The sequence below is a fragment of the Saccopteryx leptura genome, chromosome 9 (genome assembly GCF_036850995.1).
Source record: "Saccopteryx leptura isolate mSacLep1 chromosome 9, mSacLep1_pri_phased_curated, whole genome shotgun sequence".
NCBI classification, from domain to species: domain Eukaryota; kingdom Metazoa; phylum Chordata; class Mammalia; order Chiroptera; family Emballonuridae; genus Saccopteryx; species Saccopteryx leptura.
This window is the reverse complement of record NC_089511.1, coordinates 17,568,273-17,595,232: the sequence shown is the minus strand read 5'-3', so window position 1 is coordinate 17,595,232 and position 26,960 is coordinate 17,568,273. Positions and strand designations below refer to the sequence as shown.

Here is a 26,960-nt window from a genome sequence, read left to right as displayed (position 1 = left end):
GGCTAGGAGCGCGTGCAAGAAAGGAACAAGGAAGAGCAGGTGGGCCACCCTGGCCACACCAGCTCATCAAGTAACTAAAGTGGATGTAGTGCAAAAGTCGCAACCAAGGACTATGGACATGCTGCCTGCTTGCCGCAAGGGTTATGTGGCAATGTTGGGCCAAAGGCAGGACCTTGTCCTCATCCTGGGTGCCTGTGTCCTCAGCCACAGAGTAAGTCCCAAGTTTTCCACTGTGTGTGGCACAGAGGAGACATAACCCTGCCTCTCTGTGTTAGTTGAAAGCTCCTGGGTCCAGTTATCAAGGCTCAGAATTTGTGCTTTTCTTTGCAGTCTGTGTCCCCTGTTGGCACCAACAGGCTGAGGACGGACAGAGGATATCTGGGCCTCTCATCCCATGGCAGAGCACCAAGCCTAAGCCCCATCTCAGAACATCACAACAGCCCTTCAACACTGGCAAGGTGTCCAAGAAAACCCACAGGTGGTACATGAAAGCCCACTGAGAAGGATGCAACACACAGTTCCATGGGGGAGGGGGGCATGGGTAGTGATGTCCCTAGGGGAGCTCTGCTGTTTTCAGATGGCCACCAGGCCTGGGGGGGCCATACAGGGTCACTGAGGCAATGTGGTTATTCTGCATGACCTGGTGTGAGAAGAGGACAGCAAGTCAAGGGAGCGGAACAGAACCAGCAAGCAGAACCACAGAAACCACCAGTGGGATCAGCACCGGGGCTCTGTCTGCAGAGAAGGGACCCAAAGAAGTTCCAGTCCACAGGCATGGAGGTCATGTGTGCAACAACTGCACACAGGGTTGGGCCAGTCCCTCAATACCCCTCACTTCAGCTAGGGGTCATTTCTGCCCATGTCTACCTGTGCCTCATGGGATACATAAACTTTACTACATCCACTTGTCCAATTCTAGAGCTCTTAGGGGCCTGCTGACAGTGACGGCATCCAGAAGGGAAGCAGGGCATACCATTCTCCCAAGCCAGCAGGGCCTCTACAGCCACTCGCCAGAGCACATGCATTTACATGGCATTCAAAGGCCATAATACCCCGAGATGAGGCCCACTTGCCCTGTGGTTCCCTTCCCTGCTACAGTGTTTTTAGATATAAATGTGGGGTCCATTACCTCTCATCTTATTGGATAAAGACCACTGCTTTAGCTTCCATGACCCTGAATTTCCCCAACATAATTTCTGAACCTTCACTGTTAAATTGGGGGTAGGCCAGGTTCTCAGCAGACAGAGTTGTTGGGGAAGGATTAACCTGCCCAGAAGGTCTGTTAGGTCATCCTGAATCTCTTTCAATAATTTGCCTATCCCTGCCATGAACACTAGCCCCTCAGTCCTAGGGCTTACCTCAAAGATCATCCGCTGAAGACCAAAGCAGAATGTGGAGCCAAATGGGTTGGTGTTGTTTGGGGAAGAGGACCTGAGGCCAGGGAAGACAGAATTAGAGGGGCAAAGGCCAACACCAGGGCAGGTAAACCCTTCCTTTTGGGACAAGGGGCTACTGGCAAGTGGTCTTGTAAGTTCTACACAGGCCTTCGAGATCCTTGAGGTTGCAACAGGCCTCACGCAGCTCCGAATCCTACACAGACCAACAGGGTTACTATGGAATTGGACTGAGCTGGTGAGAAGTCAGGAGGGAGAGAGCCTCAGGCAGCAAGGCAAACAGGCTTTGGATACTGGGCTGTGGACTACAGCAGATAGCAGCTTTGATGGGAAAAATGCCCAGGAGAGTTAGTCAAAACTGCCTTCCTTTCTGAATAACATGGGGTAAAAAGGCCCTCATACTTGGAGGTGGCGGGGGGGGAGGGAAGCTACCCCAGTAGGCAACCTCTCTGGTATAGGTAAGCATGCAAAACAGCAGGCCTAATACTAATGTGCAGGGTGGAGGTAGGAAGTGTGTGTCTGTCATTTCTAAGCAATACCCACTGCTAAGCTTCCCTGGGCCTTCTGGATGGGGTGGTCAGAGACGGCAACCTCTCACACTCACCTGTGCAGGACAACAGGTTTCTCTACAGGGTGACCCAGGAGCTCTTGGATGTTGTCCCACTGCAAGGGGGACAGAGGCAGCAGGGGGTTAGCAGGGCATGTCCACCAGACTGTTGGTGGGCTCATGCCCACCTTACCTGCAGGCTGCATCCGAGGGGAACAGGAACTCACCTTGCTATAGGTTGTGCATGTTTCTGTCTGACCATCTGCATTTTCTGAAAAGAGAACAGAGTGGTTGGTAGCTGCCCCAGCCCTCCTGTGAGGGCTAGTCCTAGGCAGAATCCACACCTGGCTACCCTTTGCACTGGGGTTGGAATATGGAGGGAGGATAGGCAGACTGTTTACTGTTTGAGAGTTCCTGAGTGGAAGAGAGTGAAGGGCTGACTAGAGGTCAGTCAGGTGGGAGCTGCACCAATCAGCAGTGGGCAACAATCACAAGGCTGGGCTGGGAGCACCTATACGACCACCTGTAGACAGGAAACTCTCCCTTCCAGAAATCAGCAATCCACAGCCACAGGAAAGACCAAAAGAAGGCTTCTCTGAGACAACAGACCAGTAACGCAGTCCCCAGAACAAACAGCTCAGCCTAGACAAGCTGGGGCTACAGGCAGAAGCAGGTGGGCAAAGACTCCACAAACCCACCCACTTCCATCCTCTCTACTTGAATCTCTTGTCCCATCTCATTGTGAGTTGCTAACCCCAAAGTCTTTTCTTGCCCTGAGAATACTCACTACTTACCTTTCTTTATGGCTAGTGGGATCTTGAACTCACAACGGTGATAACTAAGAGACAGAGAAGGGAGATGGGTAAAGGCCAAGCCTCTTGAGGGGACTAAACCACCCCCACATCTCAGAATCAAGCACACCTGTCCAATGCCCTGGGCACTGGGCCTGACACAGCATGCATTGGGGGAGGCCAGATTTAGACATTAAGAGTTCAACAAAAAAAAAGACATGGGTTCTAATGACCCAATTACCTTGGATAAGACACCAAGATTTCTAAATCTATTTCCCTATTTGTAAAATGGGTATAAATGAAGAGATGTCAGGTATCGGACACTATACCAGGAACAGCAAAAACTCAGGAAATGTTCACTTCCCATGAAATAGCAAGAATTCAGGTGTAGATAAATTAGTGAACTCCGAAGTTATAAGCTCTTTTATGAGATTTTTAAGAGAAGCAGGTATAAGTATACTCACATGTTAAAATTATAATGCCCAGGGTAGTTGGTGTGCAGGACAAACTTCTTCACTTTGTGAGTATTTGCATCAAAGAGGATGTCCTGTGATAGAAAACAAGGAAGCTCAAGTAGGGAAAGTTACAGAAGCAAGGCAGGGACCCTTCCAAGTTCCTGTGACCCCCAGGTTACCCCTGACTCCACCCTCCATCAACAGCTACAATAAGTCCCATTAGGGCCAATCCATCACTCCATCTTCCCCAACCTGTCCTGTCATCACTGGCTTTAGAACTAAAAGAGGTTCAGCTTATAATAGTGCCATTCCCTCCAGGAGCCAACCTACTCTGAAGGGTATGATTCCCTACTGGCTCCCCCACAATTTTGGCTCCTGTTTGGTCTTTCCCACATAAGCAGACCCAGACTCTCCTTTCTCCTTCTTTGGAATCTACCTTTTCTTTGCTGCCTCAGAACTTTGGTCCCTAGAAAGCACAGAGGTTAAAAGACCCAAGGTCCAGGCCCTGGCCGGTTGGCTCAGCGGCAGAGTGTCGGCCTGGCGTGCGGGGGACCCGGGTTCGATTCCCGGCCAGGGCACATAAGAGAAGCGCCCATTTGCTTCTCCACCCCCCCCCCCCTCCTCTCTGTCTCTCTCTTCCCCTCCCACAGCCAAGGCTCCATTGGAGCAAAGATGGCCCGGGCGCTGGGGATGGCTCCTTGGCCTCTGCCCCAGGCACTAGAGTGGCTCTGGTCGCGGCAGAGCGACGCCCCGGAGGGGCAGAGCATCACCCCCTGGTGCGCGTGCAGGAGTCTGTCTGACTATCTCTCCCCATTTCCAGCTTCAGAAAATTACAAAAAAAAAAAAAGAAAAAAAAAAAGACCCAAGGTCCAGGTCAGCCCTGCTCTCTGAGATGTATCCTACTGGTGCAGTGTATATCTATCTACCAGCTTGATTGTCAGCTCTGATAGTGGTCATTAGTTTAGCATACTCCCACTGTTTATGAGCTTTTTAAATCTCCTAGCTTTGTGATTCCAGAAGAGGGTCCTTTGCTCTATAAAAGGGGTTTCCAAAACATCTTAACCTGAATGATTCCTACAGCCTCCTCCTGTGGAGCACGTTTCAGTCAGAAAAGAAGATACACCAGGAAACCCAGTGTCTCTGTAATCTTGGTGGCAGGAAAGGTCTGCCATACAAGACAACACTGAGCAAAGCCAGCTGGGGCTAGGTGCCCTGTTGCCAAGCACAGTTGCAGCTGCATGTGTACAAAGAGGTGTGCCCACCCCCAGAGAAATTACATGCTGTTCTAAGGAATCATAACTTACCACTCCAAGAGTGAAGTAGTTAAAAAAGTAGTCATTGCACTTGGATGGAACTTGCTTATGAGGCGAAGGAGAATGAATTTTCATCTGTTGGGGGAAAAAAATCAATAAATTAAGATCAAACCCCTTAATATATAGTTCTTAGATTAAATGAAAGTCTACAAATTGTGTTTTTTCTTTTTATATTTTTCTGAAGTGAGAAGAGGGGAGGCAGAGAGACAGACTCCGCATGTGCCCGACTCAGATCCACCCAGTATGTCCACCAGGGGGTGATGCTCTACTCATCTGAGCCACCAGAGTCATTCTAGCGCCTAAGGCGGAGGCTAGGAAGCCATTCTGGGCACCTGGGGCAACTTTGCTCCAATGGGGCCTTAGCTGCAGGAGGGGAAGAGAGAGACAGAGAGGAAGGAGAGGGGGAAGGGTGGGTACCTCTCCTATGCTCCCTGGACGGGAATTGAACTCGGGACTTCCACACGCTGGGCCGATGCTCTACTGCTGAGCCAACCGGCCAGGGCCTTTTTTATTTTTTTGAGAAACAGAGAGTCAGAGAGAGGGATAGATAAGAACAGACAGACAAGAAGGGAGAGATGAGAAGCATCAATTCTTCATTGCGCACCTTAGTAGTTTAATGATTGCTTTCTCATATGTGCCTTGACCAGGAGACTACAGCAGAGCAAGTGACTCCCTCCCCCCCCTTGCTCAAGAAAGTGACCTCGGGCTCAAGCCAGTGACCTTGGGCTTCAAGCTTGTGATAAGGGGGTCATGTTTATGATCCCACACTCAAGCCAGTGATCTCAGGGTTTCGAACCTGGGTCCTCCACGTCCCAGTCCAACACTCTATCCACTGTGCCACTGCCTGGTCAGGCTACAAACTGTGTTTTTTCTATGACATCAAGCTGCTGGGCGGGCAAGAGTGTGGGAGTCCCAGCTACTGGTGCCAAACAACCCAGACAGTTGTGGTTGACTACAGACTGGGCCCTGATATCCAACAAAAGTAAGAAAAGAGCTTTCAATTTACTTCTCCATCTGCTTTAACAGAACAGGTTCTATGAGAAAATAGCAAATAGTTTATATTTACTCAATATTAAGTAAATGATTAAAAAAACTAAAAGACCGCCTATTCACTTTAAAAACACATTTCCCTTACCTTGTCTTCTGACTTATAGAAGACCTTGTGTGGAGAACCAAGCATGCTAAGAACATCTTGGCAAGAATCACCAAAATAGACTGAACGTTCAAATACCCGCATCTTGGCATCTGCTAACAGGCCAGGTCCACAACCTGCAGAGAACAAGGAAGAGTTAGTACCGTTCACATTCGGGGCCTGAGACCCTATAGCCCAGGGCCCTGGGAGTCCCCGAGAGGCCACTGACCGAAGCAAGCAAAAATACCAGGTCACCAGGGCTTGAGATACCACCAAGACTACTATCTCCTCAAAATAATGCCAGAAACTCACTTAGTTCCACAAAAATGACACGGAATTCTGGAAACATCATTCACTCACTCACCAAATATTTACTATTGACCACCAAGGCCTAGGACACTTCGCTAGATGTTGAGGAAACAATGGTGAGCAAAACAGGTGCAGTCTCTGCCCAGATGGGAGTTTAAGGCGTGATGAAGATCCCAATCACATCATCACACAACCGAGGTACAATAAACAGCAGCACTGGTGCTATGAAAGTATATAATAAGGTACTATTATTCCTTATCACTGTGCAGGTCCTGACAAGATAAAGGGTACTTTACATTAGGAGGTACTTCTCAACGTTAACACCCAGGAAGAGGTTGAAAATAAAGATTACTCTATAAAAGAGCCAAGAGTGAGGCACCCATTAACTCACTCCCTAATTCTACAAACACCTGACAGACACTCTAATACGTCAAGAGACAAACCAGTAAAGTGGTAATATGAAAAAATTCTTATTTTTCAAAAGTTTTTTCTTTAGAAAGAAACTTTAAACCCTGAATTTGTCTAATAAATTTCAGAAATGGCTCCAACACACACACACACACACACACACACACACACACACACACACACACACGAGTTGTGGAAGAGCAACAGGCATACAAACAGTAAAATCTCCCCCCCATTCTGTGGATGGAAAGACAGTGTTTTACCTCCTACTCCCCCAAAACAAACAAACAAACAAACAAACAACAAAAAAAAAACTCAAAAAAAGCAGCCAAGAATCTGAGGAGGACTGCAATTCCTGTACCATAATAACCACCCCATCACCTTACTCTGCACAGGGCTTTAGAGTTAACCAAGTTCTTTCATGGATAACAACCTATTTATTACAGACAGAAGACTTCAGGGATCCAAAATATGAAATAACTAGGTGCTGAGTTCTCCAATTAACCCAAGTCTTTATTCACAGCACATATACACTGAATGACAAAGCTGTGTTTAAATTAACTAGGTCCTGAGAAAAGCACAGTCCACATTAATTTCTACGCATAAATTGTGCATCTTAGGCAAGTCTGAAAGCCACCAAAATCCTGTCAAGCTGGACTGTGTACTCAAAGTCTCCAGGTACCAGTTACTTGTGATGTCCGGATGGGGCTACAGGGAAGGCACCTTTCACAGGTGAGCTTTTTATTTTTCTGCCTGAAGTCTAGCCAGGTAAAATTACCTTTAGTTTTAGGAGATTATTTTAGCTTCTGATTCCTCGGAGTGAGTCTTCCTATAAATTACTGCGAAGACCAAAACAGTTGAACTGACTTCCCCTGTTAAAAGCCATCACTGTAGCCATAAGGAAACAGATAGGAAAAATGGGTCGGTTGAGACAAGCTACCCTTCTGCTTGCCAAAGGAAACTCTAAATGAGTACTGGATTGGGCAATAACTCAGTGAAGCCCTGACTTAACAGTGTTTTCTCCACTGACCCCATAAGCACTGAGATGTGACTGACTGCTAGGAGTGTGCTGCTGTACAGGGTGGCAGTCAGAATTAGCTTAGCCACTCAACCTCCAAAAGGCTCCTACTGCTGTCACCTGGAATAACTGTGTCACCCTTGACTATCCTGATGTTCAAGCAGTGATCCTCTGGAGAAAACAGATCCTAAATTATTTGACTATGCTGCCACATCTCAACTCTCTCAAAAACTATAGCTCAGGGCCCTGGCCGGTTGGCTCAGCGGTAGAGCGTCGGCCTGGTGTGCAGGAGTCCCGGGTTCGATTCCTGGCCAGGGCACACAGGAGAAGCACCCATCTGCTTCTCCACCCCTCCCCCTTTCCTTCCCCTCTGTCTCTCTCTTCTCCTCCCGCAGCCGAGGCTCCACTGGAGCAAAGATGGCCAGGGCGCTGGGAATGGCTCTGTGGCCTCTGCCTCAGGCGCTAGAATGGCTCTGGTTGCAACAGAGTGACGCCCCAGAGGGGCAGAACATTGCCCCCTGGTGGGCATGCCGGGTGGATCCCGGTCGGGCGCATGCGGGAGTCTGTCTGACTGCCTCCCCTTTTCCAGCTTCAGAAAAATGAAAAAAACAAACAAAAACAAAAACAAAACTATAGCTCAGTTTGACCAGGAGGTGGCACAGTGGATAGAGCGTTAGCCTGGGATGCTGAGGACTCAGGCTCGAAATGCCAAGGTCACCAGCGTGAGCGTGGGGTCATCCAGCTTGAGCATGCGCTCACCAGCTTGAGTGTGGGATCATAAAAATGACCCAATGGTCATTGGCTTGAGCAGGGGTTACTGGCTTGGCTGGAACCCCCTGGTCAAGGTACATATGAGAAAGCAATCAATGAACAACAAAAGTGCTGCAACCATGAGTTGATGCTTCTCTCTCCTCTCCCTGTCTGTATGTTCCTGTCTGTCTGTCTGTCCTGCTCACTGAAAACAACGACTACAACAAAACTATAGCTCAGGCGCAACATTCAGTAGCTGGTGTTTTTTGCCTTGGCTAAAAAAATCACTTTTTAAGAAATTTCTAACTTGGAGGTTGTGAACTGTCTAACTGCTCAGGGAAGGGAGTTCAGTTTATATATCAGATTCTTAACAGTTAAGAACCAAAGCCCAGAGACTGATGCAAGCCCCCAGTTTATGAACAAACAATGGCTAGACCGAGTTGTGTGAAGGTATAGCTTCTACGTTTGCTCCTAGACCATTTTTATGAAAGCAAGCTGAAGATCCTTGTCCTACAAACCCAATCCAAGGTCCAAAGTACCAGAGATTGGCTAGGTATTAAAAAATCCCCACAAAATGATATGACTTTTTTTTTTATCAGTGCCACCCCAATAAACTTAATAAAAAGAAACCACCAAATGAGGTGTGAATCCCAGAGAGGCCGGCTACAGAAGGCAGCAACTCATTTTTTGTTCAAGGCCAGCAAAATCTAAGCAGGGTGTGGCCAAACCACAATTCAATAAGTCCCTCCTGCCAGCCTACTCTGGGAACTCGGCTTAAAAGGTGGAAAACAGACAGTACTTGTAGCACACAACATATATCTCCAGGAAACAGCCTGGGAACCACTGCAGCTACAGAGCTACAAAACGGGGCTACTGTTGTTTATGAAAATATGCTAATATTAAGATTATGTCCCGTCCCCTCACAAATTTAAATGAAAGCTTTAACCATAAACATCCACATCATTTGTCTTCTACCAACTATCTCTAAGCATGTGGGACTTTCGACTGACTGAACATGGACATAAGAGGGAACCCACCACCCCAAAGGCAGTAACTGACCTGCAGCAAGTAGTCGAAGTCGTAAACCTGAGGGTCCAGTTCCATCTCGAAGAACATCTACACTCTCAGCATAAACATTGCCCAGGAAACAGCTCAGGGGCATCACAGGAGCCCTGGGGGCAGGCACAGAATGAGCACCGGCGTTGCCTTACCTCCCAGGCCTTAGCATGAAGCTTGCGCTCCCCGACACGTACTTGGTATCCTGTAGGCTGTTTCCACTATAGATGTACATTCGTTTCACAGTTGCTCCGTGGGGTATCTGGAGAGAAGCTAGACCATGGGCAAAGTTGGGCTGCAAACACAGGATAGAAGTTTTAGTAAGGGCACACTGTAGGCCATGTGACTCAGGCCCTGGCACTTCCCTAGCAGTCATGATCTTCATGAACCGGCCAGGTCAAAGCAAGTAGTTAAATCTGGCTCTGGGTCAATAAACTCATTCCAACCATGCAAGGTCATTTTTAATTTTACTGTTTTTCTTTTCTTTCTTTCATCAGTTGAAAAAATGCAGGAATGCCTCCTTTAATAAAATGTAAGCTTTATGAAAGCTATCATTTCATAATCCTAAGGATGTTGCTGCCTAAGGATGAAGGAAACATTTTGTTAAAAGCAATAGATAACTAAAAATCCAGGATAAACTCTCAAGTTATAGGTCATTGAAAAAGAATGGCCTAGTGATTAGGAGTTTTAAAACAAGGCACAACTGGATTTATCTCTGAAAAGTGAGCTTGTCCTTACTCTGCAGTTGGAAGTGACCTCTTCCTGGGAATGCCAACCTGACCTTTCTTTGTTTTTCCTGTCAACTCTACCCACTCTACACACCCCTTAGCCCTGAAGACCTCAGAGACAAGAAAACAAAAGTACCTATCCAGTCTTCTTAACAGCACTACCTGCTGACCCATATCACCAGGGCACTGGGTAAGAAATACCAGGGGAAGAGAAGGGCTAACCTCATACTTGGGAGCCTCAGTCCACGAGTCTAACTGAAAAGAGAAAGACAGTCCTCTGAAGTTGAGGTGGAAGAGCTGCTCAGCAGAGTTGTACACTGCGCAAATGGGGAGAAAAAAAATGCACGGTTGAAAGGCATCAGAAGTTGCAAACACAAACCAGCCTGGCAAGGAGTAATGACTGGCAACAACTTCCTTTTGTCTCATTTCTGGACTGATCTACTAGGCTGAAAATAAGGGGGAAGAGCTTTCCTTCACACTCAAGTACCAATCCCCTTATTCTATAGGAACTGGGCTTCAGGGGGCTGTGGCTGGGATGGTACCACTTGCCCAGGTTATCACTATGGGCTGCCACAGATGACCAGAGGAATCAGATGGACTTGGCTTACCTCCAGGATGGGTGGCACCGAAAGACTGGTCAATCTGCTCAATGGTGGGAGCTATGGCCTGAGAGTTAAAATGTACTCCACTGAAAGACAAAGATACTCTTTAATACCAGGCATCCAGGATAGGCTCACAGATCATTGGAAATGGTGGCTAGGAGGGTTATTCTTAAAACACAGGTGAGTGAGTCTATACTTATATCAAAATAAAAGTTTAATTAAATAACTTCTAAATAAGAGAAAATTAATGAGGTCAGAACAAGTCAATTCTCCTGAGGGCCTCCCAAGACATCTGTGGCCACCAGGTATAGTTCATAAGGAAATAAATCAAGACTCAGCCTCATGGCATCCAAACTTAGATAAAGAGTAGCCTCAGGCATAAATAATGTTACTATGTTTTACCAGGATGCCTACTAGTAGTTGGCCTGAAAAAGGAACTTTCTTAAAAAGGGATGAATATATTACAAGAAGGGTGTAGCCAGGAAGGCAGCTTGTTTTCTTTTCCTTTCTTTTTTAAAGATTTTATTTATTTACTTTAGGGAGGAAGGGGAAAAGAGAGAGAGAAAGAGAAGGAGGGAGGAGCAGGAAGCATTAACTCCCATATGTGCCTTGACCAGGCAAGCCCAGGGTTTCAAACCAGCGACCTCAGCATTCCAGATTGAGGTCGACACCTTCCACGGTGCTACCACAGGTCAGGTCAAAGCAGCTTGTTTTCTTAACAGACACATGAATTGGGTGACAGGGTAGATAAGTGGGGGAGAGATGAATCCATGCAAAGGGAAAACATCTAGGGTGTGGGCTTGGGAGTAAAGAGGGGCATGATTTCAGATGATCAGCATGAAGATAAGGCATTTATGATTTTAAGAAGAATGCTTAAAGGTTAGGAATAATTTTTAGCTCTGGCTGGCCTGGCTGGATAACTCGGTTGGTTAGAGCATTGTCCTTGTATGCAAAGGTTGCAGGTTCAGTCCTTGGTCAGGGCACATACAGGAACAGATCGATGTTCCTGTCTCTCTCTCCCCCTTTCTCTCAGGCTAAAATCAATAAGTTAAAAAAAAAGGGGGGGGGGACGGGGCCCTGGCCAGTTGGCTCAGCTGTAGAGTGTCAGCCCAATGAGTGAACATCCCAGATTTGATTTCTGGTCAGGGCACACAGGAGAGGCAGCCATCTACTTCCCCACCCCCTCTTCTCTCTCTCTTCTCCTCCTGCAGCCATGGCTCCAGTGGTTCGAGCAAGTTGGCCCCATCTGGCAGAGCATCGCCTTCTGGTGGGATCCATTCCCTGCTGGGTGCATGCCGGAGTCTGTCTCTCTGCCTCCCAGCCTCCCACTTAATTAAAAAAAAAAATCATAAAGAGGTCCCAGAAGAGGTTGTGCAGGGGAGGACATGAATGACCCAAGATAGTCACATCACCTCTAAGCTGAGGTCCTGCTTTGTTGTGAAGATTAAAGAAGTTGACATATATGTGAGGTGCTTTATATATGGCATGTTCTTAATCAGGTCTCTTTTTTTCCTCCTGGAAACTGAGTAGCCTTGAAGCCTGCCTGAGGAAATCATGGCACCAGCTATAATCCCAGAACTGCTGCGGACAGTATTCCTTTACTAATATAATGAGTGTAGTAGATAAAGGCCACTTGTACCAAGCCTGTGACAAAAACCAGCAAGAAAGAAACTCACCAATATTTTAACTTTACTTTAGTCAAGTCATATACTTCAATCACCTAAAAAAAAAGTTTGAGAGTTGTTAATGCTTTGTAGTTGAAGAATAATTAAGAAGGCATTTATAGAACAGTGAAGAAAAATGCTATCACTAGCTGAAATTCTCCTGAAACACTACATTACCTTTAGTTCTCATTTTTAAATTCGGAGGGGAAAAACCCTATCACACACAGCATAACCTCTCCTTCTTCTTCTTCCGGTAGATTGTACAACAGATACCCGTGGATGCTCTGGGTCAAGGTTCTTGTACCTAATCTGCTGTTGGGTCATAGAGAAGACTGCACACACACCAGTGAAACCTTCCACAAACAAACTCATGCAGTTTGTTAAGGTTGTAACCTTGAACACAGAGTCCCATTCCTTCTACTCCATACTGTGCTACATTATAATAACCCAAATCAAGTCAATTTCAAAAACAGCTTCAAGCCCTGGCCGGTTGGCTCAGATGCATAGAGCATTGGCCCAGACGTCCCGGGTTTGATCCCCGGTTAGGGCATGCATAAGAAGTGACCATCTGCTTCTCTACCCCTCTACCTCCCCCTTCTCTATCTCCTCTTGCAGCCAGTGGCTTGACTGGTTCGAGTTTCAGTCCTGGGGGCTGAGGATATAACTCGGTTGATCGAGTACTGGCCCCAGACAAGGGTTGCTGGGTGGATCCCAATGGGGATGCATGTGGGAGTCTGCCTATCTCTCCTCCTCTCACTTAAACAAACAAACAGCTTCAAAATACTATAGCAGGGGTCCCCAAACTTTTTACACAGGGGGCCAGTTCACTGTCCCTCAGACCGCTGGAGGGCCGGACTATAAAAAAAACTATGAACAAATCCCTATGCACACTGCACATATCTTATTTTAAAGTAAAAAAACAAAATGGGAACAAATACAATATTTAAAATAAAAAACAAGTAAATTTAAATCAAGAAACTGACCAGTATTTCAATGGGAACTATGGGCCTGCTTTTGGCTAATGAGATGGTCAATGTGCTCCTTTCATTGACCACCAATGAAAGAGGTGCCCCTTCCGGAAGTGCAGCGGGGGCCGGATAAATGGCCTCAGGGGGCCGCATGTGGCCCGCGGGCCATAGTTTGGGGACCCCTGTACTATAGTTTACAAAACAAAAAAGATGGGAGGTCTACCCTGCTAGAAAACAAGTCATAATACATTTACTTAGGACAACTGTGACAATATTCCAATATATCTTTAATGAAGGGCATCTGGCTAAACCTGGAAAACCTCAGGACCCTGGTGAAGTTTCAATAGGTCCGGCCACAACAAAATTCCCAGGGTCCAGGGCAGAGAAAAATGAAAAGTTATTGAACACTCAGCCACTAATGGAGCCATGTAATAAGCACTATCAAGTCCTCTATGTCAATGGTGTCAAGGACTTAGTGACCAGCAGGAGACCTGGCTGGGGCCTGGAATACCATCTACCATCCTCTAGCTGGAAGGTCTTGGGGCCCTTTACAGGCACAAGCAGAGCTGGCGCAGTGTCTGTTTGTCCTGACAATTTGGGCCTGACCGTGGAAGGGGCTGTGGGGCACTAGGTATAGGAGCATCTGGCTTTGCAACAGAAACTGAGACATAATAGGCAATTCACTCTTGGCAAGACCTTGTCTCTAACTTGTTTAGAAATTATAACACTGAATTTACAAGTTGGACAGACACCTCAACTATAATGTAGCTATTATGATCCTACCTGCTGCTAAGAATCGCTTCCTCTGTTGGGCCACCACAGCACTTGAATCAACCCTTTCCTACACTACTTTGTGTATGCGGTGCATGGGTCCCACTAAGTTAAGGCCTTGAGGTCTGGCTTACTAGTTTGCAGAGGGGAAGTACTCAACATATCAAGCAAGTCAGCCTAGTATGAAGCTAGCAAAGGGCAACACGAAACTTGAAAGCATGAAGAGAGATGCCAAGAGAGGTCATGTAAGGAAGGGTAGAGAAATAGCTGTGATTCATCATAAGACACTTAATGTCCCCTTCAGAAAGCCTGGGCATGGCAGTCTATCATGCCTGATTGGTATGCCATTTCACTGAGGCCAGGGCCCATGCTGAAAGAGGGCCTCAACCTTTGGCCAAAGCCCTACTTATATAGGAGAGGGAGGCACTCTGTCTCTCTGATTACTACCACTACAGCTGGCCAATGGCCCTGTAAGAACTTCCCACCACTCACCCTGTAGGGATGAGGCTCCGGATGTTCCTTCTATGTCACTGTCACCCACCTGCTGCAGCTCAGACCAATACTTATATATCTTCAATCCTACCTGCCCAGTGGAACAGAGTTAATGACAGGGTGGACGTGTGGCAAAAGACCCAGAGTCCTGACCATCTGGGAGTCTGTGTTACAAGGAGAATCTATGAGCGAATTTTAGTCCATGGATTTTGCTGGACCACAGGGACAAGCAACTGGAAAAATCTAAATTCCATGATTTTCTATCCTCTGCGGTGGAAAAGGCCTTGATTTCTCCCGGGAGGAGGACACATGGCAGCAGCTAAGACAGGAAAAGGTAAGTGGCTGTAAAGGTTGTGACCTGTGAAGCCTCATTCCACAGAGCTCACTCATAGGCAGCAAGCTGGGGAAACTGCAGGAGACAGCATGGGGGAAAGGACTCTGTGGCCTCTGGATGGAGGGTAGGCAGATGGGTCAGATAAGACCTGGTGTCAAGCAAGGGCACTTGATAGATCGCTGCCTCAGTTTCCAGAGGCCCAGGCAGGGCCCTACCTCCTCCTCCTTTTTTAAAATTATTTTTTTATTCATTTTAAAGAGGAAATGAGAGAGAGAGAGAGAGAGAGAGAGAGAGAGAGAGAGAGATTGAGAGAGAGAAAGAGAAAGAGGAAGGGGGGAGGAGCAGGAAGCATCAACTCCCATATGTGCCTTGACCAGACATGTGCAGGGTTTTGAACTGGCGACCTCAGCGTTCTAGGTCGATGCTTTATCCACTGCGCCTCCACAGGTCAGGCCCCTAACTCCTCCTTCTTCATAAGAACCACAGAGAGACAGAAGACTTTACCTCCTTTTCCATTCTAATGTTCTTGCCATTCCTCATATTTCTGCATAATGTACTCATACTATTTTCTTCAGCTTTTATCATATTTATTTCCCATACCCAACAAAAGAACTTAAACCATTCTGATTTTCAGTGGCTAGTCACCACACACTGGTAATACAGGGTTAAGAAGCTTGGTCAGGCAAACCACTTATCCTCTCTCCCTCAGCTGTCTCACCCGGAACCAGTACCACTCACAGGCTTGTTAAGATTACATTAGGTAATGGATGGGAAGCACTCAGCCATTCACAGGTTGTGATTCTATGACGGGCTGCCTAGCTATCCCCCTTTCTTGTCCACTTAGGTTACTTCTAGATTTTCACTATTATGAAAAGCCCTGCTATAAACATCTGGCAACATTACTCTCCCCATAACCTTTTAAAGTTGTGTTTCCTAAAAACGGATTTATCAAGTCAAAGGCAAATGACTCTTTGTAAAGGGTTTTCCAGATTAACTTCTCCCCACTGTGATGAAGCCACATTGAAAGTCGTCCTCTCCCTTTTCCCAGTGTGAAACTTCAGGTCAGTGAGGACAGGATGACCAAGTCCACAAGAAGAAGCAAGGGAGGTGTGGGTTAAGAAAGTTCACTTCAAACCTTGCTTTTGAAAAACCTATCATAAATGAGGAATTCTCATTTCATGTACAGATTCTTCTCCCATGTTCTATCTTGTGTCCTCAGTAGCTCACCTGTGATGGGATGCAGAGAACAAGGAAGTACTCAAGTCTCTTGGAAAGGCAACTCCATAACCTAACCAAGATGACAGCACTGGCAAGCCACTCAACCTTGTGACTCTGAAGCATGAGTCTGATGTCACATGACTAACCTATGAAGCCCAGGCATTTGTAAACAGTGTATTAAAAACACCCTGACTAAAAAACAGGTGTTAGTAAATTGCATTTGAATGCCAATTAAGACAACCCTACACACCAGCAAGTTGTCTGTTTACACTTCATCAAAAAAGTTAAAGAATCAACTCATTACTGATGGTGTTATGCCCCAAACCCTAGCATTTTAGGAAGAACAGCTCCATTTTTCATCTTCTAAATCATAGTGTCAGACCGAAGAATGAAGTAACACAAGATACTAAAATCATTTGGTCCTATTCTGCAGTTTGGCCCCACTTTTAGTACCATTATAAAGACCCGGGATAATCTATGCCATATGCTTCACACCTCCCGTTTTCCTATTTAATATAAAGGCCACCTCTCTTCCCCACAGTATGTTCCCCAAATCCCCTTCACCTCTAGAGCCTGGGACCAGAGTCCTTCTCAGAATCTTTCCAACCATCTGACCCAGTTTTTCTCTTTTTAGGGGAATAGGCATAATTCAGTCCCCTACATCCTGGTGGTCTCTAAACCACAGAAGTCTACTCTCACTTAGGAATTTCAGAAACATCTCACAACAGCACATATTAATCAACCTGAAATGAAACTTTAGTTACCTTAAGTCTCTGATTGAAAGCATCGAACAGTAGTTTGATCCCGTCCTGAGTCAGGTTAAGGATGAGGTCATGGCTTAGAGGAGACTACAAAATAAAAGAAACATACTCTGAACAATTAATTTACTTACCAGCACCTATTGAAAATCTTACAATACAAATGCATACACAGGAAAAACCTAAGTGCAGACTGCCACTCCCTCCCCTAATTAACAAGGTTTGGAAGCCAGAAACAAACTATTGCATGAATGCACCGTGTGCTCTATTTCCAGCCTACAGCTGCTCCTTTATAATGCTGGCTGCAAAGAGCCTCTCTTTACCAGGCTTTAAGTAAATACCCGGGGAAAAGGCCAGACTTACGGTAGTATATAGGCCACTTTCTTTTGAGGGTCTAGGGTCCACATCTGTAGCATGTTTACTGCTGTTAAACCTACAAAAGCAGTTGGTGAGGAATGCAGGTCTTGTGACAAGGCCTCACGAAGATCCAAACTCAGCAGATGCAAATGCTCAATGCCTGTCAGCTGAACCTATGTCCATTCACTCCCAGGCCGTACCATCCACAGGGAAACATTTTATTCTTTGACCATTTTAGGCTATATTCCAGGACAAAGAAGCACTTCGTGATCTGATTATGTATGAGATGACACTCACTCTTTCCGTCCCTCCCCTCACATATCTCCTGTGCTTCTTTCTGCAAGTCCCAAGTCTAAGATCTAGGGAGTCATATTTCTACATTTGTCCCTTCTGAGTGCTGGGGGAGGGGAGTAGCAGCATAGAGTAATGGACAAAGCTGGCCTTAAGTTCAGGTGAGCTGGTGACCTTAAGTGACTCTCAAAACTTCTCTGAGCTCTAGTTTCTTCATTGGACCATCATCCATTCCCTCCAGGGTTGTTGTGAGGACAGGTAGTAGGTCAGAAAGCAATAGCATACTAAACTTTTTCCTCATGTTTGCCCCACCTGTCTGCTTCTGGTCCAATACAATCAATTCAAGGACCTAACATCTGAAGACTCACCACAGCCCTAACCAGGCTGTCCAGAAGACAGACAACACCATCCACAACTCAGCCCTTTCTTGAAATTAGCACTCAGCTCTCAAAAGGATTTAGAAAAGTCTCTACAGAGCTTCTCAACAAAAGCAGTGAATGACGGAGGTGTGGCTGTCAGAGATAAAGACTGCCCCACTCCTGTGTGAGCCTCACTAGAAAAATTCTCTCCCAAGAGCCTTCTGGGATTAGCTTAGACTGTCTGCTCCCCTCCACCACACGATTTCACCAGGTAACAGGCTATAGTGGCACCATCATTATACCTGCAAACACTGGAAGACAGAACGTCATATGAATGTCTATACCATTAGGTCTCAAGCAAGGTAATAGACTAATGAACCCTGACTTTATTTTCAACCCAGAACATAATAACAGTTTCTTTTCTGAGAGGGACATTCCATAGTGGTAAGGAGAATGAAGCAACATTTTTGAATCTTTCAAGATTCTTGCTTGGAGAAAGAATGCTGGGAGGATCTGGATTTTCTTACATTCTCCCAAGATCTGATCCTTTTCTTCCTACCATTGTTTAAATGCAGAACATAACTAAGTAAATTTTTTGGGGGTACAACTAAGCAATTTTTAAAAGGAAGCAAATAAGTCATCCTCACAATCAATGTTTTATTAATACTTTGTATCTCGAGTACCAAAATACACACATACTATGTGATGTTTAAGCAGGCCCTTCCAGTAACCAAGCACTACGCAGTCCTCCATATGAAAAAGTTCAGTAAAGATGTCTGTTGTAAATTGTTACATCTGCACTTGATGAGAAGGAGATAAATGGGAAAGGAAAGAGGGCAGAAGAGGAAAGGACCACATGTAAAAAACACCATATCAGAGCTCTGAGAGACTATCTCCTCTTGATCCTCATTAAAAGATTCTTCTATTATAAGGAAACTATCCATTTCACAGAAGAACCAGACTATTTTTTTTTTTTTTGTATTTTTCCAAAGCTGGAAACAGGGAGACAGTCAGACAGACTCCCGCATGCGCCCGACCGGGATCCACCAGGCATGCCCACCAGGGAGCGATGCTCTGCCCATCTGGGGCGTTGCTCTGCCGCAATCAGAGCCATTCTAGCGCCTGAGGCAGAGGCCACAGAGCCATCCTCAGCGCCCGGGCCAACTTTGCTCCAGTGGAGCCTTGGCTGTGGGAGGGGAAGAGAGAGACAGAGAGGAAGGAGAGGGGGAGGGGTGGAGAAGCAGATGGGCGCTTCTCCTGTGTGCCCTGGCCGGGAATCAAACCCAGGACTCCTGCACGCCAGCCTGACGCTCTACCACTGAGCCAACCGGCCAGGGCCCAGAAGAACCAGACTATTAAACGCATGTTTTCTAACTGATTCCAGTTGTTTAGAAAATACTGGGGAAAATTAGTTTAATGCTAAAACTACTATTTGTGTCTAAAAACTACCCACAAAAAACAAAGAGAGTGATGTAAGAAATACAGGCCCTGGCTGGTTGGCTCAGTGGTAGAGCATCGGCCTGGTGTGCAGGAGTCCGGGGTTCGATTCCCGGCAAGGGCACACAGGAGAAGCGCCCATCTGCTTCTCCACCCCTCCCCCTCTCCTTCCTCTCTGTCTCTCTCTTCCCCTCCCGCAGCCAAGGCTCCATTGGAGCAAAGTTGGCCCAGGCGCTGAGGATGGCTCCATGGCCTCTGCCTCAGGCGCTAGAATGGCCCTGGTAGCAAAAGAGCAACGCCCCAGATGGGCAGAGCATCGCCCCCTGGTGCGCATGCCAGATGGATCCCAGTCAGGCACATGCGGGAGTCTGTCTGACTGCCTCCCAGTTTCCAACTTCAGAAAAATACAAAAAAATAAAAATAAAATAAAATACATTCTTAAAAATTGGTTAAGAATATTTAAAGCCTATTTTCAAATGTTCCTATTCTTGAGGTACATATATCTGATTTAACTAAATTTTCAGGTTATCTATAAGCTCAAGTAAGCCCATTTTCACCTGACCAGGCAGTGGCACATAGAGCGTTGGACGGGGACGCACAGGACCCAGGTTCAAAACCCCGAGGTTGCCAGCTTGAGCGCTGGCTCATCTGGTTTGAGCAAAGCTCACCAACTTGAGCCCAAGGTCACTGGCTTGAACAAGGAAGGTATCACTCAGTCTGCTGGAGCCCCCCCCACCCCATCAAGGCACATATGAGAAAGCAATCAATGAACAACTAAGGTGCTGCAATGAAGAATTGATGCTTCTCATCTCTCTCCCTTCCTTCCTGTCTGTCCCTATCTTTTCCTCTCTCTGACTGTCACAAAAAAAAAAAGGATTGATGCTTCTCATCTGTTTCCCTTCCTGTCTGTCTGTCTCTCTCTGACACACACACACACACACACACACACACAAAAGCAAGCCCATTTTCTTGAGCTACTTCCTGTTTTGATGACACCTACTTGTCATGTGCAATTCCTTCAAGGTCTAACATTGGAAGTCTGATTAGATTAGGAATGATCTAAGTGTCAACAAAGAGGAAAGCTATTATCTTTCACTTTATAAATGACAGGTCACTTCCCTTCTGTGGCTCAAGGAGCCTCTGCCTACTCCTCCAAGTCCCTTGTTCTGTGGCAGGCACCACAAGAATACCCAAGCACTTGCTTGAAGATGCAGAGGGGTACAGTCTGAATGCAATTTCTAGGTATAGGTAATAGGCTCAACTCTGACACTAAGTGAAATCGAGAAGCCTCACAGAAATCTCACCCACTTCTAATCCTCGTATCAAAAATAATCTTGCCTGATCAGGCACTGGTGCAGTGGATAAAGCATCAGACTTGAACGCAGAAGACCCAGGTTCAAAACTCTGAGGTCGCCAGCTTGAGCAGGGGTTCATCCGGCTTGAGTGCAGGCTCACCAGCTTGAATGCAGGGTTGCTGGCTTGAGTGTGGGATCATAGACATGACCCCATGGTCACTGCCTTGAGCAAGAGGTCACTCACTCTGCTGTAGCCCCTCTCCCCATCAAGACACATATGAAAAAGCAATCAGTGAACTAAGGAGCTTCAATGAAGAATTGATGCTTCTCATCTCTCCCTTCCTGTCTGTCTGCCCCCCCCCCCCCGTCACACAAAAAAGAAAAAAAAAATCACACCTGGCCTGTGGTGGCACAGTGGATAGGCGTCAAACTGGAATGCTGAGGTTGCTAGTTCAAAGCCCTGGGCTTGCCAGGTTAAGGCACATACAATAAGAAACCAATGAACAAATAAAGTTTAGCAACTATTAATCGATACTTCTCACTCTCTCTACCCTCTCTCTGTAAAATCAATAAATTAAATAAAAAAATAATAATATCTGTCATCTGCTTCAGGATCTGAAACTATAAATACAACTAAAATCAAACAGGTATTTCAATGTTCTCAGAAAAGCCACTTGAGGACAGCCTATATAGCTATATAAGCTTAAAATAATTCCTTGAGGCTTGTGACATATACAGCACCACAAAGGTTGCTCCACACATAGCACATGGTCTGCGTCATAAAAGGACCACAGGTTTCAGAAAATTCAGTGGAAAGGAGACTGCATTTTTAGAGACAAAAGAATCCTATTTCTAAAGGCCTATGAAATAAATGTCCTGGGTTAGATTCCCAGTCAGGGCACACAGAAGGGCCCATCTGCTTCTCCACCCTTCCCCTTCTTTTTCCTCTCTATCTCTCTCTTCCCTTCCTGCAGCCAAGGCTCTATCGGAGCAAAGTTGGTCCAGGTGCTGAGGACAGCTCCCTGGCTTCCACCTCAGGCACTAGAATGGCTCCAGTTGCAACGGAGCAACACCCCAGGTGGGCATGCCAGGTGGATCCTGGTCAGGCGCATGTGGGAGTCTGTCTCTCTGCCTCCCTGCTTCTCACTTCAGAAAAAATACAAATAAATAAATAAATGGCTATGAAAAGCAGTTTCTAACTTTACATACTTAAAAAACAAATATTATTTTTGAAATTTTGATGTTCAGCAAGTTCTTCTCTGATTCTAACCTAAAATATACTCTTTCTGGAAATTGAAACAAGGTCTTTGCAGGTTACATGCAACATTACATCATAGGGGGTTAATTCCTGGCACAATTGAGCATCACTTAGTAGAGATTACCACAAATTGGACAAAAAAGTATAAAATATATCCATTAATTGGGAGCCAGTATTTTGCAATTTCCATGTATCAGATCATTCTCACTAAAGATGTGAAATACATCTGCTTCACATCTGGGATGCTCTGCTAGCTAGAAATCTGCTCTACCACACAATCCTGGAACACAAACCAAAGCAACCAACAAAATAGAAAAAGAGTATTCTAAACTCAAAAATGGAAAGCAAGCACTGTAGAAGACCAGATAGTCCCTGAGGTGAACTTCCATTGAAAAGTCCCTGTCCAGGGCCAAGTTCTGTATTACCACTCTTCAAAATCTGACAGCACCAGATTAAGACCAAAAGTTTCAGAATAAATAAATAAATAAAGGAAACTAACTAGTGCTGAAGATTCTCCCATTCAAACACACTGACCCAACAACCCTTGCAAGTCAGCCTCTCCCAGATCATCAACCTCTAGAGGTGACTTACTAATTAGGGATGCTATTTCAGTAAACAAATCAGCTATCACTCACCTGATCACTGTAGAGAACCTGGACATTTTTGATGATGCGACAGTGCTTCTGAAGAATGGCTACTGCCTGAGCCAGAGGCATTCCTGAAACAAAGCAAGGACACCTGTGTGGGTTACTTGAGCTGTCCATTTGCTGACATTTACCACTGTGCTAGGTATCAGTCCACACAGGAAAACCTGGGGTGGGGAGTCATGAAGGTCCACAGATACAAGAGCAAATCAAAGTTCAATAAGCAGTAAGAGCTAGAATAAAGTTAACAGCAAGCACTAAGGAAATAGCCAAACTGTATAATGGGAGGGAGTTAATATACAAAAGATTTCTGAAAATGGGGACTTCCATGCTGATCCCAAGCAGGCAAAGAGCTTTGAGAAAGCCAAGTCAGCATGAACTGAAAAAGAGTGAGAAAGCACCAATTGCATGACTCTGGAACCAAGGTTCTAGTTCTCACTCTGCCATGGACTACATATATATATACTAGGAACAGTTCCTTCCTTTCTTCCTTTGTGGCATCTGTCTCCTCCTCTCTCAAATGAGTCTGCAGGAACATATGACTTGTAAAGGCTCATTAAAAGTTAAAAATCACGCCCTGGCCGGTTGGCTCAGCGGTAGAGCGTCGGCCTAGCGTGCGGAGGACCTGGGTTCGATTCCCGGCCAGGGCACATAGGAGAAGCGCCCATTTGCTTCTCCACCCCTCCCCCTCTCCTTCCTCTCTGTCTCTCTCTTCCCTTCCCCCAGCCAAGGCTCCATTGGAGCAAAGATGGCCCGGGCGCTGGGGATGGCTCTGTGGCCTCTGCCCCAGGCGCTAGAGTGGCTCTGGTCACAACATGGCGACGCCCAGGATGGGCAGGGCATCGCCCCCTGGTGGGCAGAGCCTCGCCCCTGGTGGGCGTGCCCGGTGGATCCCGGTCGGGCGCATGCGGGAGTCTGTCTGACTGTCTCTCCCTGTTTCCAGCTTCAGAAAAAAAAAAAAAAAGAAAAGTTAAAAATCACACATCTACCAGAATCAACTTATTTTACTAAGGATTTTCACTGGATCCTTATCTACTCACAAACATGTTCTAAAGCTTAACACTTGAATTTTCAACTCATGGCCTATTATAAATAGATCTATATATGCCCCTTGTTAAAACAAAACAAAACAAAAAACCCCAAATCCCAACAGCCTCTAAAAACTTCCAGAGATGCACAGGGAACACCAAAAAGTATGTCTTCAGAGCCCATTATATATCAAAGAAGACACATATAGAGAGACATTTAAAACAAACTTCCAGACAACCCAAAAACAAAAACTCATAGCTTTAAGTGCAAGAACAGTATGTCTCTTCAATCTGGCTTCTTCTGCATATTCTGACCTCTAACATCTACCCAATCATACAAGCCAGAAACCTGTGGATTCCTCCTCCTTCTCCATCTTTCTAAATCTAGTCTCCAAACTTTCTTCTTAAACCCAGGCCCACAACACATTTTCCTACAAATATTTTCTTTTCCAGTGAGCCTAAAGACTTGTTAACAGTGTCCCAGGCAGCTATTACCAAAGAGTATTAGCAATCTAGGGAACCTATTTACTTTTTCCAGTAGTATATAAGTATATTACACTCTAATTATAATACCCAATTCCTTATAGTTCCCTACACACCATCTATCTTTCCTATTGTTTTGTTTTGTAACTTGTCTGGAAGATTTATATCCATGGAGACAGTACAGATGAGAAATCTGTCAGTAAGTCTGATAGGGCCTGCCTGGTGTTCACTAGCTTCAGGAAAGGTACTGACTTCTGTAAGTTGATAGGAAGCCTTTCCTCAACCCCCCAGGTCAAATCTTTCTCTCTTTCTATATCACTCTATATAACTTCTACCTCATTAAAATAAAATGCACTATGTATACCAGACCTGTAGTGGTGCAGTGGATAGAGTCGAGCTGGGACACAGGTTCAAAACCCCAAGGTTGCCGGCATGAGCGAAGGCTGATCAGCTTGAGTGCAGGCTCACCAGCTTGAGCATGGGATCATATACATGATCCCATGATCTCTGGCTTGAGCCCAAAAGTCACTGGCTTGAAGCCGAAGGTCACTGCCTTGCCTCAAGTGCCCCCTTAGTTCTTCCCATCACGTCATGTATGAGAAGCCATCAATATACAACATCAGCTACAACTATGAGCTGCTGTTTCTCATCTCTCTCCTTTTGTCTGTCTCTCTCTCTCTCTCAAAAAATCCCCAAACAAACAAGACACAAAAACCCCCCAGGATTTCTGTAATCCTTCCTTCCCACTAGACTAAGCTCTTCAGGGCATGTGACTATGTCTTATTCAATTTCCAACATTTGTAAGCAAAAGCTACAGAGGTACATGCTGCCTTCAACAAAGTGAGCTTTCACTCTCTCTGGAGCAAGGTAACCTCTAGGAAGAAGGCTCTTCTCCAGTGACCCTTTAAATCTACCCTCTTTGGACATTTTCAACACCAGTTTAAAAAACAAATTCAGAGACACGCCTCCACACCAATGTATTCTGCAAATCCCACTGAAAAACATTTCAAATTTGCTTTACTCCACCACTTATCAAGCCATCAGTGACATTCTCAGAGATTCCTCTTGGCCTAGGTTTTCCTGTCCCTGTATTGATGGCATTTCTCTAATATTCCAGCATCAAACAAAGGCCAGGAAAGCAGCCAAGAAGTTAGATGCAGTTTCCCATTATGCTGCCAGGCAGATGATGGCAAGGTCTAGATAAATTTGCATTGGCAGAGATTCCAAAAAGAAACCTGGAAACAAAGCCAAGCCCATTCTCAGATGGGTTGAGCAGTGGGAAGCAAGAAATCCCTCTTCGTTACTTTTTTTCATCTCTACCTGTCTGAACCTCATCTGGCAAATGGAGATTACTTTATGGGGTTGTGGTGACTTGAATTAAGCACTGCCTAGTTCTCTAGCCTAGGAATGTAATTCTATAGCACAGATCCACTTCTTAGACCTAGCCCAACCTATAAGCCCTAGTTTAGATGTGTGAGGGCTGGGGAGATTAAGAGGAAAAAATAACTTGTTCTCACTCTGCCCTGTTAAGTCCTGGTGGGAGCAGAAGCTGTGGGTGGGAGGTTCTTTCCTAACTAGAAGCCAAACAGCACCGGCATGATGAATGGGTCTAGAGGCAAAGATATTGCCAGCCTCCCAATCAGGCTCTTGTTGCTTCACAAAAGGCTGGTGAAGCTTAACTTAACAGCTAAAATTTCGGGAAGAACTTTGCAGGAGTGCTGTAAGTTATGTGCGAAATTGGCTAAGACCTCTCAATAAAACTGGCTCCTACAACCCAGAGGAGGTTTATAGTTCAATGGGGCACCAGCAGGGTCCTACCAACAATCTGTGCTGCCCAGTTTCTCACTTACCTTGCCTCCATAGAAATGAGTCTTCCAGATTCAAGGATAAGTTATAGCCCAATGGAGCACCTGACTCAGTCCAGAATCCCAAATGAGCGTGACAAAAGTTCAGGCCTGCACGCACAAACAGCATAACCTGCTCCCCACTCCCTTACCCCAGTGCTGGTACATCAAAGTAAACACACACTAGGGTCACTGAATGCAAATATTTGTACACGTCAAGGTAGTTACTTTGAAGATGAGGAAAACTGGTCCCAGAAACCCCAAAAATGGCCAAATTCCATTTTCTACAAATTAAACGTTACTTTCCCTAAACTATTCCTTTCTCAGCTAAGGTCTGGGTTTAGGATTACGCCAGACATCGACCACATTAAAAACGAGAAGGAAACAAGAAGTTCCTTTAACACATAGACTCTCCTCAGCAACTTTGCCCAGATCCTCAACATCTAATTATGGGATGGGAGCCTAGGTTTCCCCTTCCAAAGAGGAAACCTCTAGTCCAGAAAAGCAAAGGGAGACAGACGGCTGTGGCGTTTAAGAGGGTCAGTCACTGCTCAGCCATTTCGCCTGTAAAATGGGAATAAGAATAATAGCATCGACCCTCCCATCCCAAGAAGGCCGACTAGAGATAATGACGCACCCAAAGCTGGGCTTGGCCTCCAGCGTTTGGGGCGTGTCAGTCATTGTTTTTATTATTACTACTACACCACGGCCCCGGGAGGGGCCCTGCTAATGCCTGAGCCGAGGGCGCCAGGGCCCAGCTGAGCGATAGACGGCAGGGCGGGTCGGTCGGAGCGGGTATCTAGTGCCTGGAGTCCCAAAAGCCAAGAGGACGGAAGAGACGAGGAGCCGCGGGCGCAGGGGAGTCAGGGGCAGAGACCAGAGGCGGGAAGGGCCCGGAGGGAAGTCAGGACCAGCGAATAGGGTCCTGAGGGAGGAACCCAAACTTACCCAGCGTGAATTCCCATTGCTCGTTCCCCAGAGAGCGCTCGGGCACAACCTCCAGATCCAGCATTGATTCGGCTCGCCGGGCCGGGGCGGCCTCCCTGCGGCAGCGCAGACCGGACCGGAGCTGAGAAGACAAAGTCGTAGCTGACCTGTCGTCCCCGCCGTCCCTCGGCGGTCTTGTTCCCCAATTCCTCCCGGGTCGCCGGGGGCACCGACCCCAAAACACACCTCACCTCACTTCACCAGTAGCAGCCGCGGTAATAGGGGCAGCGGCAGCGGCGGCAGCGTATGCGGCAAAAGTGGCGTGCCGG

At 46.2% G+C, this 26,960-nt stretch overlaps 1 protein-coding gene across 2 annotated transcripts; it reads right to left on the bottom strand.

The window, feature by feature from the left end:
- Positions 1–186: 186 nt before the first annotated feature.
- PHAF1 (phagosome assembly factor 1) lies at positions 187–26,960 on the bottom strand. Of its 2 annotated transcripts, none has more exons than XM_066348400.1 (17): positions 26,883–26,960; positions 26,653–26,773; positions 22,341–22,423; positions 16,715–16,798; positions 12,180–12,223; positions 10,510–10,589; positions 10,124–10,218; positions 9,371–9,468; positions 9,177–9,289; positions 5,636–5,769; positions 4,492–4,575; positions 3,197–3,279; positions 2,736–2,779; positions 2,169–2,212; positions 1,999–2,057; positions 1,359–1,431; positions 187–640 (listed from the first exon to the last, which is right to left on the bottom strand). In XM_066348400.1, exons 2-17 carry the CDS (start codon positions 26,714–26,716, stop codon positions 554–556), a joined length of 1,269 nt encoding a protein of 422 aa, XP_066204497.1. In that variant the 5' UTR covers positions 26,717–26,773; positions 26,883–26,960; the 3' UTR covers positions 187–553. The 2 variants fall into 2 exon arrangements, with proteins under 2 accessions (XP_066204497.1, XP_066204498.1); XM_066348401.1 differs by having other exon boundaries at positions 26,878–26,958.